General features: G+C 36.8%; 2 protein-coding genes across 2 annotated transcripts in view; one reads left to right on the top strand and one right to left on the bottom strand.

The window, feature by feature from the left end:
- LOC128988971 (farnesol dehydrogenase-like) overlaps positions 1-21,391 on the top strand; it is a 424,915-nt gene that overhangs the window by 195,088 nt on the left and 208,436 nt on the right. The gene's annotated exons all lie outside the window — the stretch shown is intronic.
- LOC128988963 (protein wings apart-like) overlaps positions 1-21,391 on the bottom strand; it is a 28,413-nt gene that overhangs the window by 4,968 nt on the left and 2,054 nt on the right. Inside the window, exons 2-15 of the mRNA XM_054410770.1 lie at positions 16,248-16,440; positions 14,999-15,224; positions 12,063-13,446; positions 11,346-11,473; positions 10,509-10,629; positions 9,657-9,905; positions 8,109-8,321; positions 7,396-7,618; positions 6,795-6,910; positions 5,788-5,887; positions 5,092-5,253; positions 4,240-4,328; positions 2,399-2,500; positions 388-502 (exon numbers count right to left, since the gene is read on the bottom strand). Coding sequence (XP_054266745.1) covers positions 413-502; positions 2,399-2,500; positions 4,240-4,328; positions 5,092-5,253; positions 5,788-5,887; positions 6,795-6,910; positions 7,396-7,618; positions 8,109-8,321; positions 9,657-9,905; positions 10,509-10,629; positions 11,346-11,473; positions 12,063-13,446; positions 14,999-15,224; positions 16,248-16,440 — 3,396 coding nt within the window. The 3' untranslated portion in view covers positions 388-412. The remainder of the gene's footprint in view (positions 1-387; positions 503-2,398; positions 2,501-4,239; positions 4,329-5,091; positions 5,254-5,787; positions 5,888-6,794; positions 6,911-7,395; positions 7,619-8,108; positions 8,322-9,656; positions 9,906-10,508; positions 10,630-11,345; positions 11,474-12,062; positions 13,447-14,998; positions 15,225-16,247; positions 16,441-21,391) is intronic.

Below are 21,391 nucleotides of genomic sequence, written 5' to 3'. Positions count from 1 at the left end.
TACCGGATCCGAGCTAGAACCGGAACCGGATCGGATCCAAAAAATTCCGGATCTTGGGCTGGATCCGGTTTTGATGGATCCGATTTTTTTCAATTTTTTTCCCGATTTTTTTCCTAACAAAAAGCTGTCTGAATCCATGTAAGAGACTGATTTTTTTACTAACACAAAGGAGTCTGTATCACTATACAACCCCGATTTTTTTCCTAACACAAAGCTGTCTGTATCCATGTAAGAGACCGATTTCCCCCCGATTTTTTACTAACACAAAGGAGTCTGTATCACTGTACAACACCGATTTGTTTACTAACATAAAGCTGTCTGTATCACTGTAAAACCCCGATTTCGTAGTGAAACACACTTTAGCTGCAATACAACAACAACACTCACCACAAGAGCTAGCCTACTGAGATTCTCACGTCAGCTGGATTTGTTTGTCGCTATCTGTCAGATATTTGATAACTTTCTCAGTTGCAATGATTCCTCTACTGCTCCCTGATCCAGCCTGCAACAAGTCAATAAACAATCAAACTAATACCATGAACATTGTAAGAAAATGACACGCAGACAGTTGTGTAGTTTTATCAAAGATGGAGTTTATGTAGCTTAAACTGAGGCAATCATAGTACATACATTTATAGGACATTTCTTATCAATGTAGTACCGGTACTACTTTCTGAAGAAGTCCTATGCTAGGGTCGGTGGCGGACTTACCATAAGGCACACTATCCATGTACCTAGGGGCGCCCGGCCGCAGCAGGTGGCGGGTGACACGTTAGCGGGCGAAGGGTGGCGTCGGTGGGGGCGTGGTGGATAGCAGTGAAGATTATTATGGTATTTTTATAATGTCAGTCAATATAATATCCGGAAAAAGCCGTGTTTTTACTTGTACTTATTAATTTAATGCATAAGGTATTACAGTATAGGAACAGCACGAATCTAATCAGGTAAAATCGTGTTTTGAGTACAATCCTAAAAATAAAATAAATAAAGGGCTTCTCTATTCCTTCAAAGTTATAGGTAAATGTTACATTGTGTACACAACGAGATGACAATACCAGCAAAGAATAATATAGACTCGCAATCCCTATGCCCAATACATTACCGGAGATGAAGCCATTCCCCCCACTACTCATAGGCGCATTCTTCTGAGCCACTGTGCGCTACTGTCACCAAATTTAATTCGGTCACACGTGGCCGGGAGTCATACCTGGGATCACGCCAGGATCGCGGAGTCATACCGACGATCCCGCTGTGACCGCGAAGTCATACCGTCGATCACGCCATGCCAGCGAGTCATTCTGACGATCATGCCGTGACGATGGAGTCACACTGACAATCGCACCGTGACCACGAGTCATACCGAAGACACGCCTTGAACGCGAGTCATACTGATGATCCCGCTGTGACCTTGGAGTCATACCGACGATCTTGCCGTGACCACGGAGTCATACTGACGACACGCCGCGACCGCGGAGCCATACAGACAATCGCGCCGTGACCGCGGAGTCATACCGACGATCACGCCATGACCGCGAAGTCATACCAACGATCACGCAGTGACCACAGAGTCATACCGACGACATGCAGTGACCGCGGAGTCATATCGATGGTCACGCCGTTACCGCGGAGCCATACAGAGGATCGCGCTGTGACCGCGGAGTCATACCGACGATCACGCCATGACCGAGGAGTCATACCGACGATCACGCCATGACCGCGGAGTCATACCGACGATCACGCCATGACCGCGGAGTCATACCGACGATCACGCCGTAGCCGCGGAGTCATAACAACGATCCCATCGCGATCGCGAGTCATACCGACGATCACGCCGTGACCCCGAGTTATATTACGTTTTACTGAATTATATGCTTTAATTGATAAAGTTATGTGTCGAGTACCAGTTTTACTAAGGCTATGGGATTCTAACAACGCGGTAATTTAAAAAGTGTTATGACTGTGTTTATTAAATTGAAGATATTCAGGGCTTTTTAATATACAAACAATTAGATCATAAATGAACAAATTTACCACAGTTTGGATTTGAATATCTATAAAAAGAAGTTTGCAATGATCAGGGTGTGTCCCAGTCATAGCTCCTAAAGCCCTTTTTTGAAGAATCAAAATTTCTTTTATTCTACCACTTCCACCCCAAAGCACCAATCCATATCTCATAAGTGACTGGAAGTATGCAAAATAAGCCGTCCTTACATATTTCATAGGAACCTGATTTACAAAAGATTTAAAAGATATACCACACGAGACAATCTTGAAGACACATATTTTTTTTCTTTTTGAAGTTTTTACTGCGGCAGTTTCAACACCAAGAAGCATTGATTCACCCAAATTGTTACACTTGAATTTAAATACCTAAACAATGGTGAAAAGGACAACTTACAGCAGACGTTAGAGTCATAAAGTTGAAAAACTTTTGCAGCACAGTCAACATCACAGTAAAATTCCCTTCTGGAAGGTTTTGGCGAACGAATGTCTCATACTCCTGAAAAGCCAAAGAAAAGTCATAAGACAAGTAATTTTTTATCTTCATATTAATTTTATACAAGCCTATTTATTCCTAACTAGTGTCCCTGTTGCTCGAATTCGAGCAATTGTAAAATATTACAGGCGTTATTTTAAAACGAATTTCAACCAAGTCAGCAAATGTTTGTAGGAAACTGTTAAATTAGCTAACTTGTTAACTGTTTATAATTAAAATGCTCTTCTTCTCACTTTTGATTTCTGACAACAGCTGGAATTTCATAACAATTTTTGTTTTCAATGTTAATCTTATGGAGAAGTTCAAAACTTTAAAGGGCTTCAGGGCCTCACTCTCTCAGTATTTCCCTAAAAAGAAAGTTTCCTGCACAACTTCACGTTACTCTCTTTCCAATGACACCAAAAACATGACAATCGGTTCAGTAGTTTCGGAGGAGTAATTGTCACAAAAAATCTGCTAGCGTATTAAATAAGTATATAGATTAATCTGAATAATTGACCAAGTTAGTCTGTATGATTGATCATGTAATAAATTAGCATATTGACACATTTTTAGGGTCAAAATAGATTGGAACAAAACAGGATAGCATCAAAATCGAAAAAAAGAAAAGTTTAAAACTTAGTAAAAAGTGACGACAAAGTAAAAACCAGAATTGTATTATTTCATTTGTTTAAATAATTGCTTATAACTTTTAGACTCATAAATTAATAATCATAACTTGGGCTTCTGATTTTAAAACTTACATTTTAAGGTTTATCATGGAGGCAGCATTGGTCCAAAATAATCTACTTTGAGTAGGTCTATTATAACTTTAAACAATCATACCGCTCAATTCTTTTGATCAAACATCATGCATGGTGTATTGTTCTGTTCCCGGTTGTTTAGGATTTCAAAATGTGATAGAAACTGCTAATATAAATTAATTGTAGGGATAGACGGGTCTCAAAATTTGGAAAAATTTTAAATCTCCTTCTACGAGACGAGATTTTATTTTGATCAAGATTTTTTTTGGACCAAATTATAAAAAAAACCTTATAAGCCCCGGCAGAAAGTATATGCAATACCCGCAATACAGGAGCGCGTTGTTGTTGCATTTCCTTTGTGAAGGCGTTCTTATTTACTTGATTCTTAACATGTAAATTATTGCTAAAACTGTTTTAAAAATTTTTGTTTTGACATTGCTAATGATGAGAAGCTTTGTTAAGTGTAAGCAGTGTGAGACATGTTTTACTACTGTAAACATAGGCAAAACAAGTTACTCCAAAATCATTCTAAAAATAACACCAGACTGAAAAATTTGTACTTGATTTGATACTTTACTAGAAAGATTGATGTTTTAGACTGATAAATTTTGTATTTTTCAAGTTGAACGTTTTCTATAAGGAAGAGTTATTTTTAATAAGGCAGGCCTAAAATTAATATTTTTTTATACTGATATTTTTTACTGTTTTTTTAATAAAAGACTTTAAATATTCTTGTCTATTATTATTTATTTTTTTCAACCAGTCATCTGTCATAAATCAGAAGGTATTTTAAAATATTACAGTATCCAGTTTCAATGCCGAACGTACATTTCCCGTTATGTATGAGAAGGGAAATCATGTCTCGATCTCGTTGCAAAATTTTATAAGAAATAAAAATCCTGTCTCGTCTAGAACTAAAAATGCAATCTTGTTCCTCTCTAATAAATTGCTAAAACACAAGCTGCAATGGTGACAAATGTATTCTGTTTCAATTCTTACCTTGTTTCCCATTACTAGGTAGCCCAGAAGCAATGCAATGTAGGCTGCAACAAGTGTATGCTCCATATTTCTTCCAGCCTTTTGTAGCACTGAAATTTATTACAAGAAATACATTTACAACAGAATTTATTCAGGCCTATTATCCGATACGATCCAATATGAACAACCTGCATTGTGAATCAAGATCACTTCCTTTTAAGGTTTTCAAAAAATAATTGTCTGTCTGGCTTTCTGCAAACCCCTTTTACAGTACCAGAGAAATTTTTTAACATGGAAATATAGTTTTATAAGTCATCAATTTTGCAGATTGATTAAACTTCTTTATCTTTGTTGATTGATTATTAGTAGGATTCCATTCAGTATTATTTTTAATTGTCATCTGTTGTTACACATTCTATCTCAGAATAATTTACACTGTGTGTGTATGTCTGATGTTTGTTGTTTTCATGTTTTTACAATTAGTTTAATGCAGCCTAATCTCAATCTGAGATATTAAATATAGCTACTGTAATATTATTCTGTGTATTAGTTTAACAAACCTGGAAAAAAGAATTGAGATCCTTACAGTTCTTGGGTGGAGCTCCTCAGAACTCAAAGTTAGAAATTTATAGTTTTAATACAATGTAGCCAAAATTAGGATGTATTTTTTTACGAAATCAATCACAATATTGTATTGTTTGAAGATGGAATAAATTACCCTTCATTGATTGTCAAGCATTAAAACAATCCAGTATTGATAGTTAATCACTGGCATACTAGTTGACTGCATGGAAATGATCTGTTAAGATTCAGCTGTTGTTTCGGACCATTTTTGTTAGTCTATTCTAGCAAGAGAGTGTCAACTCAACTTACACATAGCTACAGTCTCCTCTACAAACTCCTCCTGTGATGATGCCTGAGGTTTCTCCTCTCCGTCTAAGATGGCGTCAGTCTTTTTCTCCTCTGTCCGAGCCAGCTCCTCTTGCTGGTAGAACAACTTCACCAGAGCGTTCACCCCTGATGTAGGCTGAGTAACTACCAGACAAGTGTTTCATTATGATTGTACAACTACAGATTTATAAGAGATGACTTGGGTAGATGTTATATGTTATCCTTATTTATTTGGATAAAGCTAATTATTTTTTCTTGACATATAGAAAAGCAATTACTTTTTATAAGTTTAAATTTGTAAACAATTTATCCCATTGAATGACTTCATTCTTCATTGATGAATTTTACGTCTAAACCTAAACCTTGGTTAGCAAGCCAGTCTAGTGGTAGAGCTAGTGGGATTTCTGTCCCTGAGGTCCTGGGTTCAAATTCTGCCAATGACCAATGCATTTTATCTAAGTAATGATGCTGCAACCTTAAAGCCTAGCAAGTAATAATGTGAAGAAAAATCCAGGCAAAAGCCTAGCATAGAACAAAAACTCAAACCCTTAATTTAAATAATCCTTATGTTTAATAAATTAACATCAAAGGAGGCTTAAATATAGCACAAAAATTATGTAGAGTTTTACATAGATAACCAGAGTAGATAGATATGACAAAATAAATTTTCAAACTTACTCTCAAATATTGATTCTGAATCAGTGGGAGCGTTAGCTTCTATTAACAGCTTCCTGTTTGTTTCACTGTGCTCGACAAAGTTTATAAGTAGAATTAACGCCTGAAAAGAGAAATAAAGTAAACGATACAAATAGTTTTCATAAATAAATGTTACCCATATAATTTAATTCTCATTTAAATTTGACCAAAATATATTTTAAATGCTACTACTATACTACTACTTTTTGCTCAAGCTCAACAATAATTTTACTATTCAATTCATAAGTACATGCATAATTTTATAGATATACTCGTTCATCACGAGTCTCCAAGTGAAACTTTTAGCTATGGGTCTTCTTTAAGTTGGGTCAGGTCAGGTCAACAGTGGGCTCAACACAGTACAGTTTAGGCTGAAAGTTATTAGGACTATTAAGCCAAGCTCAGGTTGAGATGAGCCAAGTGGAGCGTTTAGGATCATGTAAAGCGTTGGCAATGATGCGAAAATTGACGATTTCCTAGCTATGGCAGGAAACAATGATCGCAAAAGATGTTCACAATTTTGTAATAACTTTGAAATATGGTCTCGATTTTACCGTGATCACGCAAGACGTTAATAAGTTCACAATTTGTCTGCATTTTGCAGTGTGCAGACGATGGTGGTAGAGCAGAGGACTTATGTCCTTGAGGTTCTGGATTTAAATCCTCCTATGAATGAATTAATTTGACCAATGAATATTATTTAAGTAATAATGCCCCAACCTCTAAGCCTACCTAGCCTGAAGTAATGTGAAAAATAAAACCAGGCAAGAGCCTATAGAAAACTATTTAAAACCTGAATTTAAGTTTCACAAAGTTTAAACAGTCACAATTTTTAAGTAAGTTTTGCTTTGTTTTAGCTTTAAAAGTTATATTTAATAAAAATGTGTAATTATTTGGATCAAATTTTTACTGTAATGTAAATTTTCAGCAAAATAAACTTGTTTTTCATTTTATCCGAGTGGGTACTAAGTTGAAATTCACAGACTTACCAATACAGTCATGTCAAACTTCTGTTCGTCTGGGACATACTCAGGTGTCTGCAGTAGCACATGCAAAGTAGCTTCTACAACTCCTTGTCTACCCCCCATCAGAGAGGAGCCGAATGCTATAACATTCACAACCATGAAATATACCAAAGGTCTTTTTAGATCTACGCGTAGTGTGTAGTATATCTTGCTACATATGTTTCATTCCACAGGCTAACAAAAGGATACACTTCTTAAGGTGGTGCCAGAACAAGTTAAACACAATTTATACAAATATTTTATTGTTCTAACAATATCTTAATAAGTGGATCATTTTGTTAGCCTGACGAAGGCAGAGTTCTAATAATTGCCACAATATATGTAACAGAAGTTTTACTACACCCCACCCAACATGTACAGGATTTTCTAACAAGGTACGTTTTAGCCGCTATTTGTCAGGAGTATTTATCAAAAGTACAATAATCAAGGAAGGCAAGGCCCAATTTCAAACCATCAACAACTAATTGTTCTGAATGAATTTTCAAGATCTGAACAATAGTTTCTTAAACTGAAACAACCATTTCTATTGTATTCCGGGATATGAATAATTACAGATAGCTCTTACATTTGTTGTGGAAGTCGTGAGTGAGGTTGATGAGCACTTTGAGTATAGCGATGAGGCACTCTTTGATTACATATCCTACAGACTCCTTGTCAGTGATGGAGTAGACAGGGTATCTGGTCAGTTCGGCATCACACACCCTGAACAACCTTACTAGTGTATCCACGATGATCCCGTCCTTGTATGTCAGCAAATACATGTTGTTCTCCTCATTTTGTAGCGTTACCTACAGATCATAACCTCTCATAATTTTTGTGTCAAGACAAAAAATTATAAAAGAATTAAAGCAATATTTACATGTAAATAATTAATTAAATAAGAACACCTTCGCAATTGAAACGCAACAACAATGCGCTCCTGTATTGCGGGTATTGCATTGACTAGAATAGTAACCACACAATTTTTAATTGTTGATTTTAATGAGTTGACTGAATAAAATATTGTTAAAATTCATTAAAGTTTGATCAAATTTTTGAGTACTCTAAATAAGACAAGTATAATTATACAATGATAAATGCAACACTATATATGCTAAAAATAAGAAATTAAGAAGACATAATTTTATAACATTTGCCTGTTTTAATGCCACTGTATGGATATGGTTCATAAAGTTATTAAGCACCATACAGAAATTTGGAGAGTCAAAGTAAATAACGAGTAACAAAATATTATATGGGCAGACAGTACAAATTGATTAGTATCAATAATTGGCTTACATTTTCCAGCACCCTCAAACATCTGTCAACTTTGCGCAGCTTGTCCAACATGGGAGGTGACCACTGCACTTGGTAGTCAATGACATTACTGCAGTCGTTGACGGTTTGGACAATGTGCTCCAGACCTCCTAGTTGTCTCAACTCCTCCTTGAACCATTCACCAGCTCTCCTGGATGTAAGACTTAGCAGTGCCTCCATAGCTAGATGACCAACCTGGGTCAAGCAAATTCAAGAAAATTACAACAGATTAAAATCAAACTCTTTACATCTATCAACATTTTACATCACCAACCTTGAATTAACATAATGTTAGGGAACTGAAAACTTTGGGAATATTGTATTCTTGGTCATAAGGATACGATTTTGATTCTGGATTTTTTCGGGACTGGATCTGTTTTTAATTTTTAGCGCTTTTGCTGTGTGCAAATGACGTCTTTGCAGTCGTGGGAGATGTTGCTGGTATAGCGGTATGACAATGATAATGTCTCTGTGATTCCGAGAGATTTTCACGATGGTTTCACGAACCATGATGACTTCGTGATTGTGAGACATGTTGACGGTAGCGAGACGACTGCGGGAAATTTTGTAGAGATGGGAAATAGTGTTACCTCAGCTTTATGGTAAAAGATGAAATAATAATACTATTATTTTTCTCGCCCTTTACTTCCTTGTAAAGGACGTTACAGCTGGTCGCCATTAAAAGGAAGACAGTATCAGGGTTATTTCACTCGCTTGTTCCAATAGTTCAGACAAAGTTACAAAAGTAATGGTATAACCATGGTACTATATATTTCGTGATGCTCGCCGTTAATAGGAAGACACAATAAGAGTTATTTCACTTTCTTGTTCAAAAAATTTAGACGACGTTACAAAAATAATCAAATTGAATTCTAAATAATCTATTACCAAGGTACTACTGTTCCGTGATGCCTGCTTTTAGCGGAAGACACGATCAGTGGGATAGTTATTTTATTTCTTCGTTTCAAGAGTTCAGATGACGTTACCAGGGTATTACGTGACACCCTAGAAATAGTATTATTGATCCTATTGCGTTTTTAATGCACACCTTTACATGTTGACGATGTTACTGCAAATGCAGATTTTAGTCATGATGACATTGTAATAGCTACAGAATACTAAATTAATGATAACTAAAGCTTATATCCTGCTTTTCTACTGGTCTTATATCAGGCTTTTAAACTGTTAATCAAAATGCAGTGGTGGTCAGTTTGGATACTTGTTTGAGGTTGGCTTGCAGTACACTGATGTTTCACAGTTGAATTGCACCAAATATGAAATTTATTTAGTTGAAAGTTTTTTTTACCGGTACCTACCAGAGTATTTTTGCCCAGTATTTTTAACCATAATTGTATTTTATAGAACAGTGTCACAAAGACTGCAAAATTAATTTTGTTTGTCATTATTGATCTCTGAAAGAAAGTCCTGAAAGTCGGGAAGGAAATGTAAATCCCCCCAAGTATTATCCAGTAGTCCGTCCATCCCTTTGTGATATTAAATGTAAATGAAGAGGATTCTGTCAATGCTTACTGTGATGTTGTCCAGGTTCAAGTGCTTGGCGTGTCCCTTTGCCTGAATGTCGGCACACAGTTCCCTCACTTTCTGTCTAGTCTTGTGCAGCTGTACATCTGATAGTCCGCAGTCGTCCAGTGCTGAGGTGTGACTGATGTCACTCTCCAGCAAGTTCAACATCAGCTCTAGACAGTCTCTGTCTAGGTCCATGTTCAGCTGGTCTTGACTCAGTACAAACATTACTGTGGCAGTGCACATGCCTAGGCTCTGTAACAGTCAAAACAGACCTCAGTGACACTCAACTATTTACAGAATGATAACTGTTTGAAAACAGACCAAGGAACACCAATAGTTTTTTCATTGTGATGAACAAAAATATAAGGAATAGAGAAAACAGATTCAGAGATTGCTAAGGTTAATTATTTTAACATCTGTAAACCTATGTAACAAAATGAAAAATGTTCAGCCTTAGTGAGTAGCTTTTAAATAAGTGCAAAAATGTTTTCTCAAACAGATGACAAAATGTGGATTAGGGAGAAATAGTGGTAGTAGTATCTTCCTGGGTTTACTGCAATTAATGCTCAAGTTTGCTGATAACAAACAAGAGAATCAACAGATTTCAGTTAGTTGTCATCATATGTACACAAGACGAGCATGGGATATTGATGAAGTTTTTATCAAATCATTCAACACAATCTAAGAAATTTTTAACCGGTTATATATTATTTGTGTAAGATAGTGTGAGAAAATCTTCTAAAGAGCTACTGACTGAAAGAGTTTAATTCCAGTTAAGACTAACTTTTGGCAGTGTCACATGAAGTATGATGAGTACCATGATATTGTTAAAACAACTTTGTTTAAGTTTGATACCTGATCTTTGGTAGCGTCGTGAAGTGCTCTGAAAAATTTTGCAACAGTTCCGTGAGCTCTAACATGCATACGGAAGGCTGGAGCCATGCATTTTGAAGCTAAAGTAATTGCTGATAGGCACCTGTTAGGACAAAAAAGATTATTAGGACTACAATCAGAAAATCATTTCTGAATGTAACTAAAATTTGTTACGCCAACACAACTTAGGAACCTGTTGCTATAGCCTACATGTTCGATGATTGATTATGCAATTTGAATATAAGTGTTGATTTGGAAAAAATAAAATACTAGAATCTATATAATATAAAGCTAACAAGGATCACAATTCATTCAGCTTGGGGTGAAAATAGAAAAGTCATGTGCATTACATATTTTTGGTTTGAGTTTTCGACCACTGGACGACCTCTAGTTATTATTAATATACTTATTAACATGCAAGAAAATATTAATTATTAAAAATATGTACTTTGCAAAGCCTAGGAAACCTTGGTAGGAAATCAAGCAAATTACAAAATATGCAGTAATGGATTCATTTTGATTTTCAATTACACAAAGAACTTGGGTCAGCAGCAATTACTGATTTATCTACAAAACCGCTGATAAAACCTGAAAAAATCACCAATTTATCAACCCACGTCTGTAACTGGTATCTACATTTAAATCAATTTGATGAGAATGCTGTCCCTGTATTAAGCAGTCAAAGTATTAAGTTTGTGGTTTAAGAGTGAAGGAACATTATAAAAAACAATTGTACACAACAGGATGGGAGGGTCATCATAGGAAAGGCCGAACCAGGAGAGGAAAGGCGAAGGCTGGACCGGTTGGACACCAACTCACCGTGTTGCTATGGGATTATTATCCTGTAAGGCATCTAAAATATATTCTACATCATCATTAAATTCTTGAAATTCGCCAGACTCCTGGATTTGGTAAGCTTTTTTTACATTTCTTACAACTGTATAGAACTGTAAACAGAAACCAGTATATTAGAATGCTTAGCAAAAACACAATATTAAATTACAAAACTATAACTACGTACTTGTTTTTTTAAACATTTATTTCAAAATTGAGTACAATAACATTGGTTCTAAAGCCTTTGAACGCCACTTAAATAACTTATATTGAATTGTTTTACAGCCTTACCCAAAAGAGAAAGAGTTTATTCTGGTACCATGAACACAAAAATTCTGTCAGTAATGTCAGTAATAAGTGAATTATACCTATAGACTAGGCCTACAGTTGAATTTCAGGTGCCAGAGTGATCTCTTTCCTCAAGTAAGCCCTCTATCCTAACAAACATCCCCAATACCCAGGCCCTCGAGTTTTATGTTGTATCTTAAGTTAAATCTTGATATTGGAGAAGACAAACAAAAATTAATAAACCTATAAGCCTAGATTCAATATTGAGGACAACAGTCATTTGATATTAGAGGCTATTCAAAGATATTAAAGTAAATTGTTTTACACCTCTACTACCAGGACAGCAAAAGACACTAGATAATATATTTTTAAACTACATTTTTGGGATATTAGCACGTCCAATGTGAAGCTTACCTCTTTTACTTTCTTTGTGCACTTGATGCTAGTGATGGCCTCAGCATCCATGCTGTCAGCATCAGGTTCTGGATAGGAGGTTACCCTGGTGAGAGCCTCGGATTCCTCAAACTCCTCCTCTAGTGTCTGCACATGTACCTTCTCCTCTGGCCTGGTCTGGGTAGGAGTAGCTGAGCCTGGAGGTCCATCACTACCACTCCACTTGTGCTTGTACAGCCCAAAACGCTTTTTTCTACCAGGGTTATTTGCGTCATTTCCCTGTTGCCGAGACTTGAATATACTTCTCTTCTTTGGTGTTTTCGCTGTCATAGGCGCTTCCTTGCGGCTTTGAGTCTCGGTTATTGCTTCATTTTCATTTGGCATGTTTAATTGTTCACTACCCTCACTGTCTGAGAACCAGTCGTTTTCCACACTTTCGATCTGTTTATTTTGTTCTATCGTTTGATGATCCTCTTTCTCTTCACCTTGTCCTGGAGTCTGTTCGTCGCTATCGTCTCCACCTAAAACTGCAAGTAGTTTCTCTCTTTCGATGTCTACAGCTGTCTTCTTACTCCTTACATCTAATAATTGCTTTTCTGCTGCATTAAAGTCCATATACGTACTAGCTAAAAGATTTTCTGCTTCTTTGAGTTTGGCTGAATCCTCCACTTGTTTTGATATATCCTCTACAGTTTCACTGTCTTGGACTTCCAAAACTGGAGTTATTGTACTTGTGCCTATCTGTTCAGAAGTCTCTTTTTCAGGAGGACCAGGGATCGACTCAGTAACTTGTGCCAAAGGTGGTGGTTCTGAAGCGACAGTTTTTGGAGCTTTTTCCTCAGAACTGGCGGATCGTGTTGCTCTGTCTTCAGATCTGGATGATCTTTCAGAACGAGATCTAGAGGTAGTTGCCGTGGGTTGTGAAAGAGGTTCATAGTCAAAGTCAGTCTCAGGGTCAGTTTCGGTGTATGACACACCTTTGTGTCTTTCTCGTAACCTTTTTGGTGACACATTTCCAGCTGTTTCAGTGCTGTGTCCTCTACGTCGCGATTTCCTCTCAGGAGTGGTGGAACTTTTCTTCTTTTCTTTATCTTTCTCCTTGTCCTTTTCTTTAAATTCTTCAATTGTCGGGGAATAGGTTGGGGATGCTGAATCTTCTCCAGGAGTTACCAACTGAGCTGTTCCTTTGAAAATTCTCAACACAATTGGTGGGTTGGATGAGTGTCCAGGTGACTTTGGGGACTTGGAGGAAGCAGATATCGTAGGAGAGACAGCTGGAGGAGAAGTCATCCTGGGAATGGATGGAGTGGATGATAAGTTCATTGCTTCAGTCTGCTCTTCTTCAAACTCAATAGGAGGAGGGGCAGGTGGGAACGCTTTTTTGGATGCTGCAGTAACAGGTAACCTGAGACAACAAAAAGCACAAATTATGCAGGATTGCAGTAAAACATAACATTACCTTTAACCCTCCAACTGGCAGCGCGACTATAATGGTCGCGGTAGATGGTTTCTGTAGTGGCAGCGAATATAATAGTCAGGTCATTCTCACAAAATGGGACAATTTCAGTCCTTTGGTTGATTTAAGGTTAAAATGAAAAATAAATTTATATTAAATGTATTATTTCTATACCCTTAATTTATTCTAAGTTATAAATGTATAATTCTCAATTGTTATTTATTTACCTGTAAATGACGATTTTCAGAGGTTAGGATCTAGTCGATCACTGTCCCTAACCTGACAGTCGTAATTTACAGTTGGTTAACAACAGTGAATACGAGATAAATTCAAAGACATACAGAGTAGCAACTACAGAGGAATGTCTGTAGAAGCTAGGGGTGTGCGATGCATACATTTCAAAAATGCAACGAAATTCCGATTTGTTTCGATTTGATACATCGAGTTGCGATTCGATTCAGTGGTGGTCAAAACACAATTTGATTCATGTGGGAATCAGTATCCACATACAAAAAACGCATACAGGAGCGTTGCTGTTGCATTTCTTTTTTGAAGGCGTTCTCATTTAATAAATTCTTTGCATGTAAATATTGCTTTAATTGTTTAATTTTTGTTTTTTTGTTTTGTTTTTTTGTTTTATTTTTTTGTTTGGTTTATTGTTTGTGCTTTTTTGTTTTTTTGTTATTTTTTTTGTGCTTTTTTGTGTTTTTGTTTTTTTGTTTTGTTTTTTGTTTTTATTTTTTTGTTTGTTGGTTTTTTTTTTTTATATATATGCCCCTAATACCACATCAACAAAAATTTGCATTACACAAATGTGGTAAATTTAGTTATTGTTATTTCACTCCATTGACAAGTATGGATAGAAAAATGCCGTATTGCTTTGAATCGAGTAGCATCAATTCGAATCGAAAATTGTTTGAATTGAATAAAAAATCGTTTGCACACCCGTAGTAGAAGCCGTTTCCAGAGAGAATGAAAAAAAATGCAATACATTACATCACACTGTTAATTTAAAGGTCTGTCCTTTGGAGCTGCAATGTCAAGGACTACTAAAATAAAGTTGGAAAAAAAGCACAAGTCATCTGTGGGGAAACATGAGTGAAGAGCTGTTTCTGTTGTGTGTAGATTGCCATGAAATCATCATGGATTTTAACCATATCAATGGTTTAGCTAAAAATCTAACTTACAAATAAGCACTCCTAAAACAGCTCAAGCAAAAATAATTAATGAGCAACAATAAATAAAATTAAGAACTTCTACAACTTAATTGGTTGATTTATTTTTTATTTTAGATTTTATCATTTACTAACACTGCATAGAGCTCTCAAAAGAAACATAGTTAGTTAATAGTATACTTAAGTAATTCCAGTCCAAGTCGGACAATCTAGCAGAAGAACGAACCAAGGTCAGTGTAGAGGAGCACTAATTTGGTTTAATTGCAATATAATGATAAACGAGTTAAATTTACAAAAAAAAAAAAATTGTATTCCAGTGTAGTTACCTTGAAGGTGAAGCCTTAGTGTACTTCTTCGCAGGAGGAGGTGCTGGAGTAGGCGCAACTGGAGTGTCAGTAGCATTTCTGCTTTTAAAAAACTTTTTTGGCTTCGGTGGTTCACAAGTGGGGGTTGGTGGGGGAGAGTGGACAAAAACAAAGGGATCTCTTCTGCCCACCTTCACATCCCCTCTAGCTCTCTTGCCACTGAACCGACTCTTCTCTTCATAGCGACCTGAAAAGAAATATACATAGGTACTGAAGGAGATTAAAGAACAAGTAGGCTAAACATCACAATAATTTACTATACAACAAATAAACCACATGGTATGCTTAACCTTTCAAGTAGGTCTTCCTTGGCAACCAAGAGTCAGCATCATAGATTGAGAGTTTGGGTCCTGTCTTGATAAGGTATGAACTCAAGAGGAGTTCACCTGTCTGTGGTAGGTCTTCCTTGACAACCAGGAGACAGCATCGTAGATCGAGAGTTTGGGTCCTGTCTTGATAAGGTATGAACTCAAGAGGAGTTCACATGTCTATGGTAGGTCTTCCTTGACAACCAAGGCCCTCCTAAAATAATCATTGGATGTCTAAAGTGGAATTCTGACAACCAGGAGACAGCATCGTAGATCGAGAGTTTGGGTCCTGTCTTGATAAGGTATGAACTCAAGAGGAGTTCACCTGTCTGTGGTAGGTCTTCCTTGACAACCAGGAGACAGTATCATAGATCGAGAGTTTGGGTCCTGTCTTGATAAGGTATGAACTCAAGAGGAGTTCACCTGTCTGTGGTAGGTCTTCCTTGGCAGCCATGGCCCTCTTAAAATAACCATTGGATGTCTAAGGTGGAATTCTGACAACCAGGAGACAACATCATAGATTGAGGGTTTGGGTCCTGTCTTGATAAGGTATGAACTCAAGAGGAGTTCACCTGTCTGTGGTAGGTCTTCCTTGGCAACCAAGAGACAGCATCATAGATCGAGGGTTTGGGTCCTGTCTTGATAAGGTATGAACTCAAGAGGAGTTCACCTGTCTGTGGTAGGTCTTCCTTGGCAACCAAGGCTCTCCTAAAATAATCATTGGATGTCTAAGGTGGAATTATGTCAACCAGGATAAAAAGAAAAAGTGAGGCATAGTCAAACAAAACAAAATACTTGAGCTTAAATAAAGTTGTATTAAAATAATCATGTGTCAAATATTTAAATAATTTAGAATAGCCTACTTTTAAACTTTTTTCATCAATACAATTAGACTTTTTTACCTCCAACAGAAAAATTGGTGCTTCGGATGGAAGTGAATGAAGTAATTCCCCATTTTCCAATTGTCCCTGCTGACTTGGCTGCAGATGGTCTATTACTGTTTTCACAAAAAAGGGTCTCAAACTGAATATTGGACTGTGAATTATGCTTGGCATTGGGTCCTTTTTTCCCATACCCTTTTGAATATCGAGCCATCTGAAACACAATATTTGTGTAGGATTAGAATCATAGGGAATCTTCAACATTATAACCTACATGGGAAAAAACTCTTTGATAAACTAAGTTACCCTTAACTTTTAAAACTGTAATTAATATAATATAAATCTTTTAAAAGCAGCCTTGCTGATTTTCTGATAATTATTTAAGACATAATATTACAGTGTTTTTAATGATTAGGCTACCCCAAAGAAAATAACCAATCAATATGACTTTTATTTTGTATTTTTATGTTCTTATTTGACTAGGCTACATAGAAACTTGTATTTTTTTCTGTTATTGTTTAATCAATTTTGCCAACTTGTTTAAACACATGTTTAATGCATTTAAGACATATTGTTGTACATTAAAAGTTAGTAATAATCTTGACAATGTAATTTTTTTCAGCTGTGCTATGATTCAAAATGCTTTGTGTGACAATAGTTATTTGTGCAACTAGTGAGCAAATAGAGCAATTGACTCACTCAAGAGAAATACTTACGGAATGGTTCCTCGAGTGAGGCAATTGCACTTTGCACTCGAGTTGCACATTAAATTTTTCTTACAGTTACCATAAATAGGCCTACCGGTACCAAATAAATTGGTAAAGAAACATAACATATTTTTACACTTTTAATATGACATTTAATTATACAACAGTACAACAGCTGACCAGCTGATTTACAGCCAGTATTGCCAACGTATTTCGCGCGCATACGACGTCTGCATGTTACGCGCTCACTATTTCATGCCTTCACGTTGCAAATCTGGAGTGAGTGAGACAAAGTAATTAGAGCGAATAAGTGATGAGCGAATTGGCCACTTTGCTTTCTCAAATCAGTGAGAGAACATGTACATTGTTAGGTAACTGTAGGAAAAAGAATTATTTATATTTATTTATTTAAACTTTAAAATTTATTTAAAGGGACCACTTGTAAAAAGATTATTCTTCATCAATTCCTAAATTCTTGTCTAATGAATTAGTGAGGAAGGCCCTAAGGCACAAAAAGCCTTTCTTCACCATGAAAGTTGCTACCTATTCCTTGAAGCAGGTATGGTAACTTTCAAATTAACCAGTATGGTAATAGGCCTATTATATTGGACATCCAACAAACTGTAGTCACAATTCCTACAGCCTACAGTCCCAAAGAGTATATATTGGCAATCAAAAACATTGTAAAGATCTTCCTAATCCCACATTGTTTCACTTAAGACTAAATTTTCAAAATGATAAACGGTCAATTTGATTGTCAGTAGTGAGGACAATGGCAAAGGTTTTTAACACGTTCGCTGCTGACCGCTAGATGCCGAGACGGCGCCAGGAGCTGAACTAATGCTCGCCGCTGCGTAAACATTGCTGCCGATATACTGAATTACAGTAAAAACAACAGTAGTTAGACTGGATGGCAATGTTCTGAAATAAAACTGGCTTTGGACATAGTACTAAGTGATTCTGATAGATAGCAGCACTACCCAGGTTGCAGTTGATAAAGTACCGTAGGGTCGCTATCTAGCAGGAAAGAGGTGGGACAAAGCCCTGTTCTAAACGACCCTGGTGGTGATTTTGGGAAACTATATTTCTTATTGTCAGAAAAGTACGTCCCCACGAGCTGCAAAGAAATATAGTATGCTCGTGACGAGCTGGCTGATCTATGGAAACGTTAAACAACAATGAACGGTGACGTTCCGGAACGTTCAGCCTAGCTCCTGGCGCCGTGGCCCGTTTGACGTTCTGGAACGTCCGTAGCAGCCAACGTGTTAAAAGAACACATGCTGTTTTATATATAGAATTTGGAATTTTAACTTAAACAGGTTTTATGGTTTAAATATAGGCTATATTAGAATTTGTAAAGTTATACTCTACAATAATCAGGACAGTGTTGATAAGTTTCAATTTAACCATAGGTAACTATTTCACACACCACTCGCACTTCATAAGCAAAAATTCGTCAAAAAATACCTTTAAATCCTTACACAAATCATTAGGCTATCGGCAAAATCTTATTATAGCATTGAGGAATTATTTCTGGATAATTTTGAAGGGTAGATTGTAAGCTACCACTGTTAAAAAAATAGTCCTTTTAGCAAATTTCCCTTTATCCCCCGAGTGTTATTTGTTGCTGCAGCGACACGTAACACACTTTTTGTAGTGTTTTGTGTCGCTGCAGCGACTCACAAACACTGTTTACGGCGAAGGCTCTATGACTGACCAAATCGGATTGAACTGGATCGAGTTAGGTATCGTTTTATTTTACAGGTTCAGAGCTTTCTCTGGAGGTCTGTCTCTAAGCGCTTTTCATTTTAGTTCCGAAAATATTGTAGCAGACAGCTGACGTGCGTATTTGTTAACAGCTTGGTTAACCTTGAACCGATGACTGATGTGTTTTATTACGTTTATCATTGTTTTAGTGTTAAAAATCAAAAGTAGTGATATACGTGGTGCATTATAAGAAGATTTAAGTGATTTTGAAGGGCTGGTTGATGATCCTGAAGAAGTAGGTACTGTAGTGATATTGATGTAAATTATCAGCCAGATTCCTAGCTATGGTTAGGCTATGCATTCTTAGCTAAACGCGATGTACTGAAATCTGTTTTTTGCCCATAACTTATTTATTTGCAAATATACTTCCTTATATTATTATATATTTGTAATCCTCATAAAATTTAGAACAAAGTGGCTTCTAATACTTATAGGCCTATAATTTATACAATTTCATTGAGCGCAAACTTATTTTTATTTTGAAAATTTTCCAAAATATTTTTGTTTTTACCTAAAAAATTTTTTTGAAACAAATGTTCCTTATGTTTTATGTATAATATTGAAGCCCATGATTTTCCAAACAAAATGGTAGGCTATATAGATAAGTATAATTAACATTGTTTTGAAGCTTCTCAGATCCGTTTTAATGAAACCTTGCAAATGAGCAAAAATAGGCAGACATTAAGGCCAAAACAAGAGACACTCGGAGGGATATAGGCTAGGGAAGTAGCTATTACCGTAGGTGGCACGGCAAGACCTAGGCCCGGGACCGAAGATTTACTTTTTCATTTTTTTGTCCCCAGGGGCCAAAAAACACCATTCGTCCAAATTTATATGTACAGTAGAATCCCTCTTATCCGGACTCCTTGGGAGGGAGGCCAGTACGGATAATGGGTTTTCTGGTTAAACCGACGTCCCCAAAAACTCATTAAAATGGACTGTTTACTGTGATATTCGACTTAAATTTAGTAGAGCATTGTATTTAGACACGTGATCACTGGTCTTAAATTCTTCCCACGAGAACATTCGTTTCAGTACTGCCTGCCGATCTAGTCCTGTTATCCAATGTGCTGATAAAAATTGTCCGGTTAAAGAGATGTCATTTCTGCCGAGTGCAGTCTGGTTAAACCGATGTCCGGTTAAAAGGTGTCCGGATAAGAGGGAGTCTACTGTAGGCCTATATAAATACAGGCCTATAGGCATATGTCCGTGAACATGAAAACTTGAGTAATTTTTGTCCGATTTTGATGAAATTTTGTTTAAATTTTTTTTATATAGCCTACACCACAGTAAGTTTATGTTTAAAGATGTAAAGTGGGATAAACTTAAATGAGTTTGCGAACCAGCATTCGATCGGACCATGGGAATGAGGTTTTACCGAGTTTTATGGGGTAAATAATGGTTCTCATTTTTGACACTAAAAATTCCCATGTTAATCTCATGGAGAATATTGTAAAATGTTGTAAAGGTCGGCCGCTTAGAAAGCGTCCTCCTCGTAGCATTGGTGCGAGAGAGAGATAACGAGCTGTGGGAGTGAGACAGACTATGGCTCTTCCCCCACTCCGCTAACCACCCCACCCACAACCTTCCCGAACACAGCCCCAATGAGCTACAGTAATCAAATTAAATTATACAGCTGATCAAAATGTAAACAATTAGGCTACGTTCTTCATAACTTAAGGAAAATAGGTCCTGCAAAAAATATTGTATAAGTATCCTAAATCGCATCAATATTTGAGCATCATGAAATGTTATTATATCATTGTGTAAGCAGTTCCATTTGGTAACACAGGATTCCAACTCCCACGACACCGGGGCAGCGCCGTGTCGGTGTCGTGTTGTGCGGTGTGAAAACGGCCATTGGCGGAATGGGGGAACATACCCTCCCACGCCGTTACCTCCCCTACACATGCGCTAAAAATTTCGCACATGTTGTTTTCTAATTGGCCGACCTATAGTTTGTTTGTTTATGGATATAGGTATTTTGATCAAACTTGGGAAATTTATTTTTTTTAAAGGCCTACAGAGCTATTAATAGTTTACAAAAAAAAACTTTAAATTAGTTTCCTTCTAGCAGCAAACCATGTAGCCTACTCAAGAAACCTTAAGTTATTTAAATGAAAATCAATTCAGATAAATGGAAATTCGCTTAGTCGGCATGTTTGCTGCGACGGGGACGTATGTACATACCTATCATTATATCGTATTATATCGTATATATAAATATTTATATATGTTTGTGTTGCAAACTGCAGAGATAGCAGTTAAGTCCCTACATTACAATAGATTTTTTTTTTTTAAGAGGTTGGCGGCCTCTTTTAACCTTGCATTTGCCTGTCCACATAGACTAAGCGCCCGTGCGTGGATCGTTAACAGCAAAGCAAGGAGTGAGCCGGTACAGTACAAAGGTGAACTGTACTGATAAAATGTTATCGGCAGTGACCAGGATCCGAACCCACGACATCGCTGCCTTGGGCCCGAAGTCCGCGACGCTACCGATTGAGCCACCAACTCACTAACAGAACAACAGAAAAAATAGAAATCAGATCAGAAATGATAGATGAACAGCTTCTAGCATTCAGAGGGAAATGCAGATTTTGTATGTACATCCTTAACAAACCTTCTAAATATGGGTTAAAGCTAGTGATGGGATATGACACAAGCACAAACTATAAGTTCAATGCTATTCCG

Source organism: Macrosteles quadrilineatus, unplaced genomic scaffold (assembly GCF_028750875.1).
Source record: "Macrosteles quadrilineatus isolate MER2022 unplaced genomic scaffold, UCM_ALF_1.0 Scaffold_3__2_contigs__length_128488019, whole genome shotgun sequence".
Taxonomy (NCBI): Eukaryota; Metazoa; Arthropoda; class Insecta; order Hemiptera; family Cicadellidae; genus Macrosteles; species Macrosteles quadrilineatus.
Note: the sequence above shows the minus strand (reverse complement) of the source record. Positions and strands in the feature narration are given on the sequence as shown.